The sequence below is a fragment of the Hyperolius riggenbachi genome, chromosome 5 (genome assembly GCF_040937935.1).
Source record: "Hyperolius riggenbachi isolate aHypRig1 chromosome 5, aHypRig1.pri, whole genome shotgun sequence".
NCBI lineage: Eukaryota > Metazoa > Chordata > Amphibia > Anura > Hyperoliidae > Hyperolius > Hyperolius riggenbachi.
Genome location: NC_090650.1, coordinates 305,222,457 through 305,242,282, shown reverse-complemented (window position 1 = coordinate 305,242,282; position 19,826 = coordinate 305,222,457). Strand labels below are relative to the sequence as shown.

General features: G+C 40.1%; 1 protein-coding gene across 5 annotated transcripts in view; it reads right to left on the bottom strand.

The window, feature by feature from the left end:
* Nucleotides 1–19,826, bottom strand: part of SPIRE1 (spire type actin nucleation factor 1) — a 257,639-nt gene that overhangs the window by 28,475 nt on the left and 209,338 nt on the right. For 3 of the 5 annotated variants that reach the window (XM_068237134.1, XM_068237136.1, XM_068237137.1), the window contains exons 8-10: nt 19,043–19,172; nt 13,808–13,849; nt 2,794–2,954 (exon numbers count right to left, since the gene is read on the bottom strand). In XM_068237134.1, the coding sequence (XP_068093235.1) occupies nt 2,794–2,954; nt 13,808–13,849; nt 19,043–19,172 (333 nt within the window). The remainder of the gene's footprint in view (nt 1–2,793; nt 2,955–13,807; nt 13,850–19,042; nt 19,173–19,826) is intronic. The other 2 variants (XM_068237135.1, XM_068237138.1) reach the window with 1 other exon arrangement.

Sequence of the window (19,826 nt, the reverse complement as noted above, 5' to 3'; positions counted from 1 at the left end):
CTGCTACTAATGTTTACTTATTGTAGCTGACAAAGAAATGTAAACAAAAGATAATGTTATCATCTCTTCAGCTTCCCCAGCAAGCCTTCCACTGAAGAAGAAAGTGCTTTGTTTACCTGTTTGAATGCTGTTTTGCTACAATTTTTTTTCAGTGGTAGTAGGTTTAAAGGCCACGTGCAACTTTTCTGACCAACCCGATGACATGACTGACCACGTGACCAAGCAATTTTACATGCACCAACCAACTTAACCACCAACTCCTTTGCATACTGCGCGTGCAAGTGGAACAACGGACTGCACAATATGGCTGCATTTAAAACAAGTACAAGTCATTCAGCCAACTTGTACACACACATGCGACTGCATGATATCAGCCCAACAGTCCTGTGAGTCCATCCGCCTGCTGGATTGGCCAAACCGCCAGTTATCGATCACTCATCTAATCGTTTCTCACACACGCAACTATCATCCAACAGACCAAATTTGGATGATAGTTGAGTGTAAGAATTGCACATGTTGAACCTTTAGGCCATAAATAATCTATTAGAGCAAAGAAGAAATGCTGAGTTTCATACCACTTTAATAACACACAAATCATTTTGAATACCTGTTTGCGACAATATTTTTATAACTCCTATGACAGTCACATTCAAAATCTTTTCTTTTTCTTATTTAGGTGCAATCAAGATGTCCAGTAGAGTTAGGATTTCTTTTTTTAACCAATTGGCATGGCAACACTAGTATTTAATGAGATTAATTTGTATTTTTATTGCAAAACCAAAGTTTTACAACAATGGGTTTTTCAGGACTCTAATAACACGTTTTCTATACAGTTAAACAATAAAGAGATAGAAACATTGCAGCAGTGTGTGCTCCTAGTCAGCATGAGGTCCAGAATGATTCTATCTCAAACCAGGTCTACGTTCATCACCCCATTAACACTTTAAAATGTACATCAAATGTAGCAGGGGTACCCCTACAGATATGTATTGAATACATTTTACAAATCAAGGGTATCCATTGTAATTTTGACCAAGCCTTTAATATAGTTTGGGTACATCCTTTTTTGGAAAATAGATTTTACAATTGCAAATGTAACATTTTCCTCACAGACCATTGTCAACAATATGGCCCACATCAACTGATTCAGTGGAATACGGACAGCAAAGATTCTATCCAATATAGAAACAATGGTCTTCCAATATCTATTGCATTTAGGGCACTTCCATTGCATATGTAATAAATCCTCATGCTCTGTCTTCCATTCAGAACACAGAAGATCTAACTGATCATCCATATCCCAGAAAATATAAGGGGTTTAAACACATTTTATGTTTAATGTTAAGATTATTTTTCGATTTATACTTCGAGAAACTACCGGAAAAATGCAAAATGCTAAGAGCCAAGATGCATTAATAGGAGTGTTTACACCCCTTTTTCAAATAAACATATCTATTCAAGTAGAATTTGCTTCGAAATGTATTAAGAAGAAGAAAAAAGCATTAATAAATAAATCCTTTTTCTTGTTAATATCTTACATAATTTATTAAAGGGATCAATAAACCAATGTGTGGAAAGCCTTAGCAGCGCAAAATATACAGGTAGTCCTCGGTTAATGAACGAGATAGAGACTGTAGATGGGTTCTTAACCTCAATCTGTTCTTAAGTCAGAACATTGTGCCATGTTTGTCCCCTGTACCACCTCTGTGCCCCCCTGTGCCTCCAGTGACCTCCTCTGTGTCACCTCTGCCCTTTGTACCTGTTTATACAAGTTTAAAAGCCATTTTTACTTAGATTTTTTTTAAAAATCGATTTTCTCAAAAACTACAAGTCCAATTTGAAAATTGTGCGTGTGTGTGTGTGGTGGGGGGCTTGTTCCCATGGGAACAGAGAATCCACCAGAAGCAAGTTAGTTTTAGTTTAAGGGCCCGTTTCCACTAGTGCGGAAACCGGGCCGAACCCGCAGTTTCCCTGCAAGCAAATTACGCGGGGAAACTTTGCCATAGGAAACAATGGTGCAGCCGGCCGAATCACTTACCTTAGCGATTCGGTCGACATTGCCATCAATTTCTGTGTGGGAGGCTGTGAATCCCATAGCCGTGCATGTGATTTGGGGAAAGTGATCTAATAGTTCCAAATTTCTTTTTAGAACTCCCCATCTGCTAGGCTGAGAAAAATTAAGGCCACAGGCACATCCCTGTCACTCGCCCTCAGGGGGAGGACTAGACTGGAATATCTCCCCTGTCCACCCCTTTATTTTCCCCTCAAAGTGGAGTGGCCCTTAATGCATTTTATCATTTGGTGTAATTTTATAAAACTCTAATACCAACTGAAATGAAAACTGTCATCTTCTGATATAGTCCAGTGCAGTTTTTTTTTATGATAGGGAAAATTGAATTTACATTTAAGCGGTTTCAAAAATTTGCACTAATGTTTTCAAACTGTGATCCCTTAACGGTATTATTCCACATTTGTACACAATTGAATCTATGTAAGGTATTTTCTAGAAATCACCCACAAACTGTTATGGTAACTGTGGACAGAGTGATGTACTTTCACAGCGGTAGATCATCTCCATTTACATTTTGTTACACAGACTGCAGAAGGGATGCTTGGCATTATGCAAACATATGCAGATTAAAGATGGGCAACTTGAATCCCACCAAGGTGCAATCCGATTTGTCCATTTTCAAGTGGCATAAATATGCATAATCCTGCATCAACTTATCCATTTGCATCTCACTGACAATCGCTAGACTGCTGTTCTGTGGTTTGCCATCAGCTGGAACTTACCTCTGATTCGGAACTGTCCAGCTCTGCCAGGGTTGGCGCCTTCAGCCTCCGTCGCTGAAGTTGAAAAGATTTCCCACTCACTTTGGATGAATCCACCACACCACCGTTTAACAATGTGATGTCTGGCTGTTTTCTTGAAAGTTCAGGAGTAGCAGAGACATCTAATGCATGAAATAAGAACATATTTTACTATACTTTCTATTTTGTGGAATAAGGTAATACAACTTGCAGAGTTTTTCCTGAACTGAATGCATTCATTTCTATAAGAATACATCAAAATGGATAACAGGAAATACGTTGCATCATACCAAAATATTGAAGACTAATTAAAATGTTTTTTTATAAATTAATAACAGAAGTAATGTTTCTTAGGTCCCAGCATCATAAAGCTTTTCCTTGATGATGACAAGAACTAAAGGCAATACTATGATCCAGATACCAGGACTAATGTGCAATGTGGACGTATTTAGGAAATGGCAAGTAAAGTCTATGTTCACTTTAGCAATGGCTGCCATATTTCTGACATGCAGAAATATGTTTACGTAACCCACAGACTAGAAGGGTCTTGCATCTAAGGACCATTAGGTAGAAGATTGTGACAAAAGGAGACTACCTTGCAATGCTGTGTGTTGATCACTTTGAGAGGCAGAAGAAAGGGAACACAATAATCCATTGAGATGAAGTAAAATATAGAAAATTGTGCCCAAACCACTATGGCACCAGTTTTCTTAGTTGGTACAAAATAATAATTTTGATAGTTTAGTTTGTAGTCAAGCATTGCAAAGGCTTTGAACATAGTCCAGTAGTGTTGTACGCTTCCAGAAGACATCAGGTGGCTCATGCCGTGTGATCAATCCCAGCAGGGGTGTCAAGCTCAATCACATAAGGGGCCGAAATCTAAAACCTAGTCTAAGTTTCGGGTCAAATTGTTTATTAAGATTCAACATTTATTGAACAGTCTCAAACTAAGTGCTGTAACTATACGGAGGCCTGCTCCTTCCCCTTCTGCAGAGTAGAGCAGTGCAGCAGTTTAATATTTACCAGCTCCAGTGCTGCTTCGGGTCTCCTCTGATTTTCCAGACAGACAGATGCTCTTTGCTGCATACCTCTGGCTCTTGAGGTATTTCAAGTGATTGGGAGCAGGAGGCGTGGAAGAACAGAGCATGCAACTACCAGTAAGAACAGAAGAGACAGCATATCGCTGGAGGAGGTAAATAAGTGCACTACTCTGCTATGTGGGGACAGTTTTGCAGGTGGGGGCCCCATTAAATTTCACTGCACCACAGCTCAAACTGAATGTATTATTCTGAAAACTGCCACCAGTGTGCTGCACTGAATGGCAAGCAGTGTGCAGTCATTTTTTACAGCTTACAATAATGCACATTTGAACCGCTTGAGGGCCACATAAAATAGCAAGGAGAGCCATGTTTGGCCCATGGGCCTTGAGTTTGACACCTGTGAATTACAGTGTGATTGGGGTAGTTTGGCTAATCTGAGGCGTCTATAGCTATGGCCATACTCTTGTTCCTGACCTCACTCAGGGGAAATAAAAGCTTGGTCCACTACCCCATAGCCCACATTTGGAAGCAATGGAGCAAATGTGGTCTGCTGGTGTTGATCCACTACATTTCATCAAGTCCAAAGCCAGCACAGCCATTACCAGGAAATCTTAGAGCACTCCATGCTTCCCTCTGCTGACAAGCTTTCTGGGGATGTGGATTCCATCTTCCAGCAGTACCTGACACCTGCTCACACTACCAAAACCACCATTGGCTGATTTAATGACAATGCCATCACTGTGCTTGGCAGGCCAGCAAAGTCGCCGGACCTAAATCACAAAGAGAATCCATAGGGTATGGTCAAGAGGAAAATGAGAACCACCAGACCCAAAAATAAAGATGAGATGAAGGCTGCTATTAAAGCTATATAAATAATATTGGCCTTCCAAAATGTAATTTTCTGATATAATGAATTCCAGGACTTCCTTGCCTGCAGGCCATAATCAGCTAATTGAAAAAAAAAAAAAAAAAAGCATTAAATATTTAATACTGTGTATAATGAATTTATATTGTATAGGAGTTATTGAGATGCAATACTATGTTTGCACACTGACTTTTTATCTGAAAAGTCACTGGTAGTTGGATCATGTTTTGCACCTCAGACAGCCACTGAACAACTGAAGCTGGCTTTTTATATGCACACAGATGCCACAATCACATAAGCAAGTCACAAAAACAAAGCCTCCACATTGTATTTAGCTGTGCTACCAGACGGAATACAATTTTAACAGGAACATGAGGCAACAAAAACAAAAGCAAACAAAGACAATATCTCTGCATGCACATTAATATCACCGTGACATTGTGGCATGCTTAACAGACTTCAAACTTCTAGTTTAAAAAGTAGTCAAAGCCAAGTTACAGAAGTATTGGATCTACAAAGCGGAACTGACATTTCTATATTACATGAGTAAAAAAAGCATTAAACACAATGCAGTTGATATTTGTAACTATGAGTTACATTTTTACACACATAAACCATCCCTGAAAACCTTCACTACAAGTTTTTCAAGTTAATAGCAAATCAAATATAATTGTTTGAATCACATTTATAATTCTTTGAATCACATTCTAAGTCGAATGGCTCTGCTGGAACTATTATCAACCGATTAAGAATTGCAAAGTTTTCAGCAATATAGTGGCTGTGCAACTCACAATTAAAAAAAAGTGTGTAACAATAATTTCTTTACAAAGAGAATGTCTGGACATATAAGGCAGAATGACAACCATTTTATAGGAAATAATTACAAGTTCAAAGGATGACCTTCAGGCAAACACAAATATATATGATTGTGTAATAAAAAAAACAATTGTTGTTTATGTATAGGTAATATATCTGCCCACTGTAATCCATGCACAGTACCTAGTTACCAGGCTTGCACTTGGAGTTTCCTTAGGAGACCAACCAGGTGACTCATCAATGTTCTGCTGCTCTCTTCTGTCCAATCAGCATACCCTAAACTGCCTGTTGTGCTTGGGACAGCAGTGGAAGTGAGGTTTGGTTGCTTGCTGTGTTGTGTTAGGCCACCGTTCACGTAACCGAGCAGACATTATAGATGGTTTGGCAACAAAATTCAAGTACTCAGCATTTCAACTGTGTAATTAATTTGCCTGAAGTTCAGCCTTAAAACGTGTCACAGCGATTCAAGTAAACAAGTTCACAAATGAGAGCAGCATTATAAAAGTGAATAGTGAGACAATGGCATGGTGTTTTCATAAAGCATGTACCGCAGTATTTATTATGTTTCATACAAAGGGAAACTTTGCGAGACATTGTTCACAAGATGGTGTATTGAGAACAATAGGACACAGAGCTTTGTATTAACACACGAGTTCCATTCCCTCAAATCAGCACTATGCACAAGGATCCAAAAACTAGCTCTAGACCATGGACCATGCCTTGTAAGGGGTTTTCGCCTTCCTCTGGATCAACAGGGATTTGTGAGGGAGCAGGCTGGAGTTGTACTTTGTTTTCTGGTTGAACTCGATGGACGTATGTCTTTTTTCAACCCAATTAACTATGTAACTATGTAGGAAGTCCTGGCTACCTGAGACTGCTAAAAAGTTTTCAGCTGTTTCCCCTCAATGTTCTCTGCACGGTGTAACTATGTACTGTATATTCAAATATGGCTTAAACATACATCAACATATACAGGTAGTAAAACATTACTCTATCCTCTGAGGACAGATTGCTTGCAGCCATGCATTATCACTGCTACAGTACTTTCATGATCAGGCAGTGACATCCACAGCCTATAAACAGTAGTAAACCTTGCAACTCTTGTCAGCAGGGAAATTCTGATACTTTGAGGAGAGTCATGTGACCATTGAACAGCCACTAGAAACACTGAAAGGGGAAAGGGTAGATCCATCATACCATTTACGTCTGCAGTGGTTCCTGATGTTAAAGAGACACTGTACTGACATACAGTAGAATATAGTAAATTATTCAGGATACCCACTTTTATGGTAATTTACCTGGTTCCCGCATCAGAAACACTCCCTATACCTATACATTGCTGTATATTGGTATGGAACGCCACCTCCCAGTAATGCTTAACCTAGGCTATTTAGCTAAATTCTCTAGCTTTAGAACTCTCAAACATTCCTAAGGCTGCATTTCCACTTGTGCGGTGCGAATCGCCGCGGTAAAAATTCGCATGTGGATCTATGCAAATTTTTATGCGAATTTTCACGCGAATTCGCATGGATGACGATGTATGCGAATTCAACCATGGCAGTGGTGGTGCGCTTTTCCATTGTTTCTATGCTTCGCATGAAAATTCGCATACCCAAACCTCATGCAAATTTCCTATTAAATACATTGTATGCAATTCGCATAGCTGTATGCGATATGCGAATTCTGATGGCTCTGCCACGCGAATTTTTTCTGCACAGAAAACCGCAAAGGAATCCTGACAAGTGGAAAAAGTCCCATTCACTTGTATTTCTATGCGAATTTGCATGCGAATTTGCGATAGTGGAAATGGGCCCTAAGAGACCCCCAGACAGGACTAAAGATGTCGCCACCTGAAATACATTCAGATATGTAAACCGTGGAGAGGAAAGATTTTACAATGGCAAACACTGACTGACTTTATAAATGAACAGTGTAAAAAATAACTATATTTCCACTACATATAGCCTAGTCCTTTGTTTGCTTTAGTTAAGGAAGGAATTTTATAGATTTTGAAGACTTTTCACACACCATGTTAATACAGAGCCAAATAGCAAAGTCATGTAAAATATGAAATGGTGTCAGCAGGGGTAGACATATTCTGACAGAATAACAGAATTCACAGATCAGCCTGGTCAATCTGTGTATCTGAATGTGCATTCACTGGTGGCAATAGGAAAGACAATAGACATATAGAGGCAGTGGATGTAAATGGGTTACATGACATATTCCTGTGGCTGCTGGGATTCACCCAATACTGTCATAATGATAAACAGCATGCATTGTTTCACAAGAAGATGCCTTCATATAGTGGTGACCTCAATGACATTTCTAACTCTATACAAATGTGCACAGACAATGCAGACCATTGACACATGAAAAAGTACAAGATTGTGAGGTGAAATTGGAAATATGCCAAGAAGGAAGAATGAAGAAAAGAAAATTCTCTCATGGTCAGGAATGATTTTATAAAACGTGAAGCTCACTAGAGAACAAAATGCGAATACAGTAAGCTAAATGACACTAATGTGATTACATTATCTTAGTAACCAAAGACACTGCAGCAACCCCAATGCTGACCAGTGGCTCAGAACAGTCAGATTTCAGCTCCCAATGATTATGTTCGCATATCCTGCCTCTACCCAGAAGCTTGCTTCATAAGAACACTTGTAACGGGGATAATGGAAAGCAGATATTTCTAAATAAATAAGATGCATATTATTTTTCGTGGTACAATACCTAAATAAATATACTTACCTCACCCCAAGCCCTACTCATCTATAAATTATTTTTATAGATAAAATGTCAAATGTGTTATCCAGTGCAGCAGAAACTGCAATCACATGACTACAGCATAACCTTCACTACTAGAGACAGTTTATAGGCTAAGGTTAACCTGTAATGTTGTCACAGGTTAGTGGCACAGGGTATTAGACCTCACTGATCACCACTTCAGCATGATAAAGTGTTCAGTCAGGAATAGCTAGGCAACAGCCAGGCTAGCTGCACAACCACATCACTATAGAAATTAAAGTGCAACCCAGATCTAAAATGGTGAAGTGAAGACAACGTTTGATTTAATGACAACTTGATAATGGGGTGTAGGTTAGTAAAGTTTAAATGTACAGTATCTTCATATTCTCATTGCCAGCAGGGCTGGGCCAAAACAGAGGTTGGAGAGGGACCAGTCTCTGGGCCAAAGCAGAGGCTGGAGAGGTGCCAGTCTCAGGGCCAAAGCAGAGGCTGGAGAGGTGCCAGTCTCTGGGCCAAAACAGAGGCTGGAGAGGTGCCAGTCTCTGGGCCAAAGCAGAGGCTGGAGATGTGCCAGACTCTGGGCCAAAACAGAGGCTGGAGATGTGCCAGACTCCGGGACAAAAAAGAGGCTGGAGAGGTGCCAGTCTCTGGGACAAAAAAAGAGGCTGGAGAGGTGCCAGTCTCTGGGCCAAAGCAGTGGTTGGAGAGGTGCCAGTCTCTGGGCCAAAACAGAGGCTGGAGATGTGCCCGTCTGTGGGCCAAAACAGTCTGGAGATGTGCCAGCCTCTGGGACAAAGCAGAGGCTGGAGAGGAGCTAGTCTATGGGCACAGTGCTGTATCCTCTCTCTCTAATTGCCTGGCTGCACAACCACTTCCTCTTTTCTTCATGCTTGTCCACCTTCCCGGCAGTGCCAGTCTCCCCATCCATGTTCCGTATCACTAAAAGCCATCAGCAAATTAAACTTTGGATAGGTAAGTTAAGTTTTACTTTTCCGGGGATTGAAACTGACAGCCAAAGCTGCGGAGTGGTGAAAATGCAGACGCTCCCTGCAATTCCCAGCAAGAGGCATTCTCTATCTGGTGTGTATGTTTAAAGGACGACCGAGGTAACACGCATGGCATGATGAAATAGACATGTGTATGTACAGTGCAAAGCACACAAATAACTAGGCTGTGTTTTTTTTTTTTTTCTTTCTCTGCCTGAAAAAGTTAATCAGGTATGAAAGTGACAGTTTCTGTTCGGGTCGGGACCCGGTCGGACTGGGTCAGACTATAGCATAACCCTCACTGATAAGTAATTACAGCCATAACCCACTTTCCTGTCAGTAAATAGCTTCTGAGAGCAGGAAAGGCATGAAAAGGATTAATCCATAGATTTGAGCTCTGGCATACTTCAATGAAGGTGTCATTGAGCAGAGACAATGAAACAGTAAAAACTTAAAAACTAGATCTAAATATAAAATAAAACTGTGGGATATCTAAAAAATTCATTTTTAGAAGGAGGATATAGATACAATTGTTTTTCTCATCAGTTTAGTTTCACCTCGGATGTCCTTTAAAGGGGCACTATGGCGAAAAATTGTAAAATGTAAAATATGTGCACACATAGACAAATAAAAAGTATGTTTTTTTTCCAGAGAAAAATGAGCCATAAATTACTTTTCTCCTATGTTGCTGTCACTTACAGTAGGTAGTAGAAATCTAACAGAAGCGACAGGTTTTGGACTAGTCCATCTCTTCATAGGGGATTCTCAACAAGGCTTTTATTCTTTATAAAGATATTCCCTAAAAAGAATTTAAACAATGATGCTGGCCAGCTTCCTTGCTTGCTACACAGTTTTTTGGCAGTTGGCCAGAGCAACTGCCATTCACTAAGTGCTTTTAAAAATAAATAAATCCCTGAGAATCCCCCCATGAAGAGATGGACTAGTCCAAAACCTGTTGCTTCTGTCAGATTTCTACTACCTACTGTAAGTGACAGCAATATAAGAGAAAAGTAATTTATGGCTCATTTTACTTTTTAAAAAACGTACTTCTTATTTGTTTATGCTTTCACAGTTAAAATTTTACAATTTTTCGCCATAGTGCCCCTTTAAGCCAGAGATCAAATGAACAGAGGCTTTACTCCATGTCATAGCTGCTGCTGCTGTTATGTGCTTTCCACATAGAGCTGTTTAGAAGTGATTTAGAGAAATATTTATGTTTATGTGGAGGCCTGCAGCTGCTGCAGGACTAGGGAAGCTTCTGTGGTGCTGTGTGAGGTGCTGGGAAGTGAAAGAAAAAGGAAAAGTCTGAGTGTTTATACAACATACTGTACATACAGAACATACAGATAGAATAGTGGGGCAGCCTCTCACCTCAGCTATAATTAATATACTGTGGGGGAAAGTGGAGAAGTGGGGATGTGACACTTTGGCATTTCTGTCTTTGTTACTGGTGAACCTTGTCCCATCACGAATTGCCAGGTATATCAAAATACCACCTCTATAAGGGTCAGTTCCACAGTGTAGCCAGATTACAAATATAAGATGGCTTGGCACACAAAAGCCAATATTATAATCTGCATAATAACAATATTAACTCCAGTGTGATTAAAACTATATTTTCCATTATTTAAAGTGAATTCTGCTGTAGACTGGTTCTCCACTTAAAGGACACCTGAGGTGAGAGGGATATGCAGGCTGGCAAATGTATTTCCTTTTAAACAATACTAGTTGCTTTGCATTCCTGCTGATCTCATTGCTTGCAGTAGTGTCTGAATCACACACCTGAAACAAGCATGTGGCAAATACAGTCAAACTTAAAGGGATACTGTAGGGGGGGTCGGGGGAAAATGAGTTGAAGTTACCCGGGGTTTCTAATGGCCCCCCACAGACATCCTGTGCCTGCGTAGCCACTCACCGATGCTCCGGCCCCGCCTCCAGTTCACTTCTGGAATTTCTGACTTTAAAGTCAGAAAACCACTGCGCCTGCGCAGCTGCATCCTCGCTCTCGCTGATGTCACCAGAAGTGTATTGCACAAGTCCAGTATGGTCTTTGGTCTGCGCAGTATGCTCCTGGTGCCATCAGCGGGAGCGAGGACACGGCAATGCAGGCGCAGTGGTTTTCTGACTTTAAAGTCAGAAATTCCAGAAGTGAACTGGAGGCGGGGCCGGAGCATCGGTGAGTGGCTACGCAGGCACAGGATGTCTGTGGGGGGCCATTAGAAGCCCCGGGTAACTTCAACTCATTTTCCCCCGACCCCCCTACAGTATCCCTTTAAGTCAAACATCTGATCTGCATGCTTATTCAGGCTTTACGGCTGAACATGTTAGAGGCAAAAGATCAGCTGGACAGCCAGGCAATTTGCACTATTTAAAAGGAAATAAATATGCCAGTCTCAATTTCCCTGTCAGCTCAGGTGTCCTTTAAGTGTTCCCATAATGAGGGAAGGTGCTGTATGAAAGTACAGTAAGAGTATGAAATTCTTAGGGAAAGAAAAAAAGACTAATATGAGTGCCAACATTAAAGGGACTCTGTAACAAAAATGTCATTGTGTTTTCTACCATCCTACAGGTTCCTAAACCTATTATAATGTGCTCTGGCTTACTGCAGCACTTTATACTATCACCATCTCTGTAATAAATCAGCGTATCTTTCCCCTGTCGGACTTGTCCTCCTGTGTCTGGAAGGCTGCCAACTCTTCAGTGTGATCTGCTATGCATGCCCCCTCTATGCACACTCCCCTGTGTGTGTGTGTTATTTACATTAGCCAGCTTTTCTCTGCTCTCTTATATTTTACAAGCTGGATAAATCCTCTGTTCACATACTGATGAGTCACATACTGCAGAATTACAGTCAACCCAACCGGGCAGAGCTGACTGCAAGAGTAAACAAACAATCAGCTTGTAACTCTTCAGTGAGCTTCAGGGGGAAAGAAACACACAAATGATCTCTTGAGATTCAAAAGGAAGGCTGTATACAGCCTGATTGTGTATGGATGTATTTTCTATGTGTGGACATACTGTACATCAACCTACTTCCTGTTTTGGTGGCCATTTTGTTTGTTTACAAACAAACTTTTTAAAACTGTTTTTAACTACTTTTAATGCAGCGGGGAGCAGCGAAATTGTGACAGAGGGTAATAGGAGATGTCCCCTAACACACTGGTATGTTTACCTTTGTGTGATTTTAACAATACAGATTCTCTTTAATAGGACCTAAAATACAAAAAATAAATAAATAAAAAAAAAGCTAACTGACGGAAAAAAAAAAAAGCATTTGAAAAAAACTCTTGTGATATCCCCATTGATGTACAGACTGGTGTTATTCAGAGAATAGAGCAAGTCCATATGGGAAATATACACTGGAGATATTGGGTATTAAAATGGATTGTTTGTAGTCCATAAGCAGACTGATCCTCAATGAATACAATTTATTAGGGCAGGATTTTTTTTTGGAGGGGGGGGGGGGGTTGTTTGTTATTGGACATTTAATTACATTCTGGTAATAAAATAAATGTGACACTTCATAGAAATATATGAGTAAGCAGACAGAGAGGGTGTTTCTGGTTTATTCTGATGCACCACTAATAAGTATTAAATAAACCTACAGTAAACAGAACACAGCTTTTTACCAGTAATCCCGATATAGTAAGAAAGCGTACATTGTGCAAATCGCATGCACATTGTTACCATGGTAATGCATATGATACTAGGGTGCCACACACTGCACAAGTAACAAAAATTAGGGAAAATTAACTCAGAGCTTATCAGCTGCCCAGATAATAAGACACATTGTTCAGCTCAGAATGGCTCCTTTTATTGCCTCAAAGGGTGTTATTTTTTTAATGCAATAATAATAATAAATAAAAAAAATATCAGTGGGCCCCCAAAGTCTTTTTAAACCTCCCATGTTGACTAGTAGTACCAGAACAGTTGATCTGGCCAGCTTAGGGCTCCATTCCTTGATCATCAATACCACCTCATCATGGTCCTTATTATGTGGGGTGTTCTGCAAAAGGAGTGAAGGAGGCAATATCCCCCCACCTGCCCCTTTCTAAAATCACCCTTGTCAACATCAATGACAAGGGGCTCTCTTCAACCTCAGTGCCTTGGAGGAGAGGAATTAGTACATAATGCATGTGGGAGTAGGTCCTACCATAGGAGTAACTTACTATGTGAAGAATTTAAGAAAATAAAGTTTTTTTTGTCAAGTCATATACATTTTACCAGCTTAGGCATGCAAATTAACCTCAACAAATCTTCTCACACAGGTGAGACTTTACTGACACCTCTGACTTATTATTGCAATATAGGAACTGTGCTTGGTTCTCTTTTAGTGAATACCTGCATAAGTGCGAGCCCTGCCTACATTTGTATGTGGAAAAACTAACTTGTCATTTTTAGTTTTGTCCTGCAATTATTTGCAGAGCAATCTTCTGATTTATTTCTGACCATGACAGAAAGGAAAGAATATTCCCACACATAAGCACATGGAGAATGCACCACAACAGCCACCACAAGACGCCAGGTGCACATTTTACCTGACAAGTCAAAACTGTGAGACATGCTAAGGGGCCGCATTACTGGAAAAACAAAAATAATCTGTTAGGACACATATAGAGAATATACAGAAACACAAAAACATTTCAGATCAAAAGGCCCATGAGGTAGCAATATCTGAAATGTAGATGAGGTTATACTGGCAGCAGAACACATCAGGGTTTGCTTGCTGTATACAAACACACACAATAACGCAAAACCGCATTACTTAGTTTAACATCTAGTTCACAAGAGGAAACTGCAAAAGAAAGTGACTGCTACAAAGGTTAAAAGGTTAATGCATACATTAAGGGCCTGTTCACACGAAAGTTATTAAAAACGACATTTAAAAAATGCTGCATTGGTAAACATTTCAAAAAAGTGTAACAGTCCATAGCAAAATGTTTGTCAGATCTGTGTGAGGTATTTTGAAATACCCATGTGTGATGTCTAATATTTATAAAATTTCAATGTGTGAACATGCTCTAAGGCAGGGGTCTCAAACTCAATTTACCCGGGGGCCGCAGGAGGCAAAGTCAGGATGAGGCTGGGCCGCATAAGGAAGTTCACGTGTCCCCGCCGCAAAACGAGGGCTGCAGAGCCCCCAAATCGCCCCGGGGGGCAATCCGCCGGCATTTCCTGGAAGGGGCAGAGCTTTCAGCTTCAGCTCTGCCCCTCCTGACGTCAATCGCGGCGGATCTTCAAAATGCCAGGAATCTTCATACAGCCATATTGCGGCTGTATAGCGATCCCTGGCCAAAGCGCTGCGGCTGCGTATGGACCCCCTGGAAACCCTGTCAGGAAATGTATTGCTTTTTCTTTTGATACATGTAAAATTACACTACCGTTAGGCTTGCTACTAAAAGTGACATTTACCGCATTTAAAAGTATACTATTTTCCTTCAAATCTTTAAAATCGATTTTCTCAAAAACTATAAGGTCTTTTTGAAAAATTGTTTTTTCCTCTTATTCCTAATGATCTCCTTAACCTATCCTGCAAATTTAGGGTTTCTAGCATTTAAGGTGGATTTGCTATTAACCATTAAAGTCAGCGGGTTTTTAAATGTGTATTTTTTTCCTTTGCAACTTTAAAATCGATTTTCTCAAAAACTATAAGGCCGATTTGAAAATTTTTTTTTTCCTCTTGTAGCCACTGGGGGCCCCTACAAGCTCTGGGGCCCTGGGGCCACAAAATATTGTATCGAGGGCCGCAAATGGCCCGCGGGCCGCGAGTTTGAGACCCCTGCTCTAAGGCAATAGAGATATTCACAAAGTTGACAGTACTTCACTTGTCCTACATACAGGTCCACACTATTTTCTTATAATTATCCAAATGGAATCTGTGAACGGAGCTACCAGCGTGCAAGAAGAGATATTGCACTACATCACCTTTAACATATCAGAGTCAACTAAAACAAACATTACAGTCATGGTGATATCGCTCCACAGGAATTCTAATAGTGGCATTCCTGCAGTAGCTACTACAATACCACACAGTGTTTTTGGATGCCAGAGGGGACTCAGTTCCTCCAAGCTGCATTCACTGTAAAGTAAGAAGAAAAATAACCCTAGGTGAGGCATTAATACTCTGACCTACTGTCCCTCTCAGGGATGGAAGAAAGCATCTATATAGTGTAATACGACAGTGAAACTACTTTAAAGAAGCTCATGTCACTTATATTTGTGTGTAGTGTGGAATAATAAGGAAAGGTATTAAAAACTTTGTTTTTACTGAGCTCTGTGTTCCTATCTAAGAGAATTTCTGTTATTCCTGTCCTGACAGAAATGGGATGTTCCATGGCACAAAGGGCTTGATTCACTAAACCGTGATAACTCAAATATCACACCTTATCAAAATAACACGCCTTATCAGAGTAGCACAGCAAACGCTACGAACCTATGCCTCCTAATTGGCAATGGCACTCGTCCTGCCCTGAGCCCCTGCGGGTTCGTAGCGCTCGCTATGCTACTCTGATAAGGCGTGTTAACTTTGATAAGGTGTGATGTCTTTGAGAAGGTGTGATATGTGCGTTATCACGGTTTAGTGAATCAAGCCCAAAGTGAGGAACATTTCCTGAATAGAGACAGAGCAGTGTAAAATCTCCCAAAAAACGTTCCAACAGCTTTACACAAATATAATGTTTTATCCTAAAAATGCATTTAAAAAGAAAAATGGGAAGTCCTTCATGCAAGCCTTATTAAAGGGTGTATAATGTGGCCATATAACAAAGAGAATGCTTACACACACACACACACACACACACACACACACACACACACACACACACACACACACACACACACACACACACACACACACACACACACACACACACACACACACACACACGTGAATGATCTGTGGATCTGGTAAGTTCAGACATATTGGGGTGAGGATCAAAACATACAATCCTTCTAATGCAGGCCTTAAAAGAAAATTCCACTATTTTAACTTGCAAATAAAACAAAAATGTGAGTATAACACTGAGTAACAAAGACTCTTGCCCTAAGCTAATTATTATTAAGCTAATTATTTACGCATTCTGTAATGTGCTGGTACTTTATAAACAAAACATAATAACTCCAGCATGGCATGGTGGAAATGTTTAAATAGTTGTACAATCTCAAGGTAACAGTACTGCTAAAAAATGTAAGGAGGGTACTGCTGCTGAGGCTGTAAAGAAGAGCAATTTGAGCTTGCTGTCAATTTTGAAATTTCTAGTTGGCTGCTGACTGAAATTTAAAGATAATTTTTTAAATAGAATTAAACTGCACAAAAAGACCTATGCAACTTCTATCAGTAGCACAATGTACGGCATTCTCCATACTTTCTGCAAAGGATTGATTCAGTAGGAATTGATTCCTACTACACACTGTACATTAATTTCCAATAGATTCCAGCAGGGAATCTGTAGAAAATCGATTCATCCGCAGGGTTGCACTGTGCAATGCAGTGGGCCATCAAGCTAGCAATGCTACCTCCCCACCCCCGATTGACCTAAATTTTCCATCCTGTCCAATAGCAACTTGTGATCGATTTTTGGTCAAAATTGATTAAAACCTGATCTATCTGACTTTTTGGGGAACGGATTCCCAGAACTAGGCATTTTAGTTTTTAGTGCAGTTTACTTTGGTGGTATTTCACATTTACAGCAGTCAAATATATCAAACCTCTAAATCTAAATAACCAATTGCCTTCAACCAGACAATTGTTTTCTTCTTATTCCATGCGCTCAGTGCATAATCAAATGAATATTATAAACAGGTGTTAAACATCAACAAAGTGTAGGCTAAGATAGAGTCATTAAACCAAACAGAAACAGATATGTAGGAGGGAGGATACTGTGAAGAAAAAACATGCCCTAAAGTTGCTAACAGTTCAGTGTACAGAATCTTCTATCCTCTCTAATGTTAACTTTTAATACCCTGCTGCCTAACTCCTCCTCCCACTAGTGTACTAAAATATCAATAAAGATTGTATAAAATAGTGTTAAGCACGGTTTGTAATGCTAGACAGTGTGGCCCATGCTAAGCTGCACCTTATTGCTATCCTCTCCTTTTATGGTTGGGGAACATTGCTTCTGGGAGAGGGAGGCGTGGCTGAGCTGCCATTTATCACCACTTACAGTCAAACAGTGTAGAATTAACCTAAAAATAAATGTTGACCCTTCCCCTTCTTGCAAAGCCACCTTGTTCATGTTAAGGACAAGAGGCTCATGCCTACCATGTGCTCAGGGTTGTAGGTGTAACTACTCTTCCACCTGTGGTAGTCAGTTCTGAAGGGATTTCTGAGAGTACCCTTTATATTAGGGGGCCCCTAGAAATAGTCCGGTAAAGGACTCACTAGTGACCCCCTACCTTTCTTCCAATTTTTTCACCTGCATACTTCTCTTCTGTAACCTTCTTTCTTCTTCCGTATACATCCATTCAGTGATTTTCTTCTGTATAGTTGTATCTCCATATGCACTTAGATATATTACTCATATCCATAGGGTAGGGGCAGGTGGCATTGCTTAAATGCCTAAATTTGAGGCCCCCATGAAAATTTTGCTATGAGGCCCCATGATCGCTAGCTACGCCACTGCCTGTGGGGTCTTGTTAAGCATGACCATGCCATTGTAGACAGTTCACTGTAAAAAATCTTCTTCAGCAACGTTAGCTTGTAAGTATAGTAGGGCACTGGAGCCAGAACAAAAAATCATGCAACTCAATCTCCCCAATTAATGAAACCACCGACTCCAGGTACCCAAACAATGCTCCAACTCCTTGACTCCGACTCTGCAACCCATATTATAGCAAGACTTTTCCTCACCCAGCTTCTTTTCTCCTATACAGCCGATTCGGTTTGATTTAATGGGTGTGTTTGAACCCACCTTTTATCTTGTTGAGGTTTGTTTACATAACAGGGTACCTGGGAGAAATGTGTGTTATTTCAAAAGTATTTCATTACGTGATTTGATATTTTTGTTTCTGCACTTCGTAGGTTGTTAACTGATAAATAGCACCAACATCTCACGTTCGTCTGCAGCATGCAAATGAGGACTGCAACGCCTTTATTTAATCTTACATATCTGTTAAGCGTGGGACGGCAGAAAAGGCTTGTGTAATATATTATCAGTTCAACATCCTATTCTATATGTGGCTTTTGCTATTAAAGCGGACCAGAATTCAGAACTTCCTCTCTGCTCTAAAAGATATGCAACATAATAACCTTTAAACAAAACATTTCTTTGTTACAGCTAATACAAATCCTGCATTAGATCTGCAGTGTATCTACTTCTTGCTTTCATGAAAGCAGACATATTGTTAACATCCTGTGCTTTCAATTGAGCTAATCTGCCATGTTTGCCATGGCAGTCACAGGGGAGAGATCAAATTACAACTTGTGATTAGACACAAATGAGGTGGAATTAAAAAGGCTAAAATCTCTAAATACACACAGGGTGCATTTCTCTATGTTTTTCTTCTGTCCTGTGCAAAAGTTCAAGTCCACTTTAACTTCAATCCCACCACTTCAATGAATGAACAATTTTTCTGAGAAGAACATGGATGTGTACATAGAGAACTGCTGGCAAATTCGAAGTTTGACATCTGGGGTCTACCTTGGCAGATATACACATTTGAAGGATTAATTCCTTTGCCTACCTACAATTTACATTATCTGTTTGGAACGGTCTTTTATCATGTTTGCCAAGTCTTTTTAGCTGTCCACCATAAGCTAATAAATACACTCTTACCTAGTCTGCTACGTCTGATTTCATCAGGAGAGACAGGACGCAGCTTTCTTTCAGACTTGATCTCCTCCAGTATCCGTTCATGCAGACTTCTTGGACGGGGCGGGGTAGGTTTTAATTTCCGTGCAGAAACCTTGTAAGAAATCAAGATATTAGTACCATTAGACACGGAGAATGCCATTTTGGCTGCAGTCTAAATACTGCTAGTTTGCTGGCAGTAATGGGAATTCTATAATAGGCTTCAAAATTACTCACCTGAAACAAGTATCTACAGGCAAGCGTTCTGATAATGTTATTAAATACCAAAACAACTATTTCATAAATTATAGATTAGGTCCACCATTATGAAGCAAAATTGCTTTGAAATGTGTCCTTAATGAGGTACCATTATATTAATTATGAAAAAGCTTGCATCGCAAAACCCTTCCACCTCTTCTCAAGCGACTCCTCTTTAAAACACTTGTTGAACCTGTGGAGGAGACTGCTTAGCTAAAATGTGTATGGAGATCCTTTTGTGCAAAAATCTGGGACTTGAATTAACTCTAAACAGACAAAAAGACTGGACTTGCCCAAGGTGAGCATCAGGGTTAGTTTAGGTGAAGGTATTGGGTTATATTAAGATTAACAGGACATCTGATGACAAGTTGTTTTCTAGAAACAATTTAAGTGGGAAAAGGTAATTTTAGAGATAAGCGTTTGGAAGACAAAATAATGAGGTGAAGTATATAGTTCAAGCTTACAGGAGGGTAGTGTAAGGCCGCTTTCACATGGGCAACTGACATGCGGT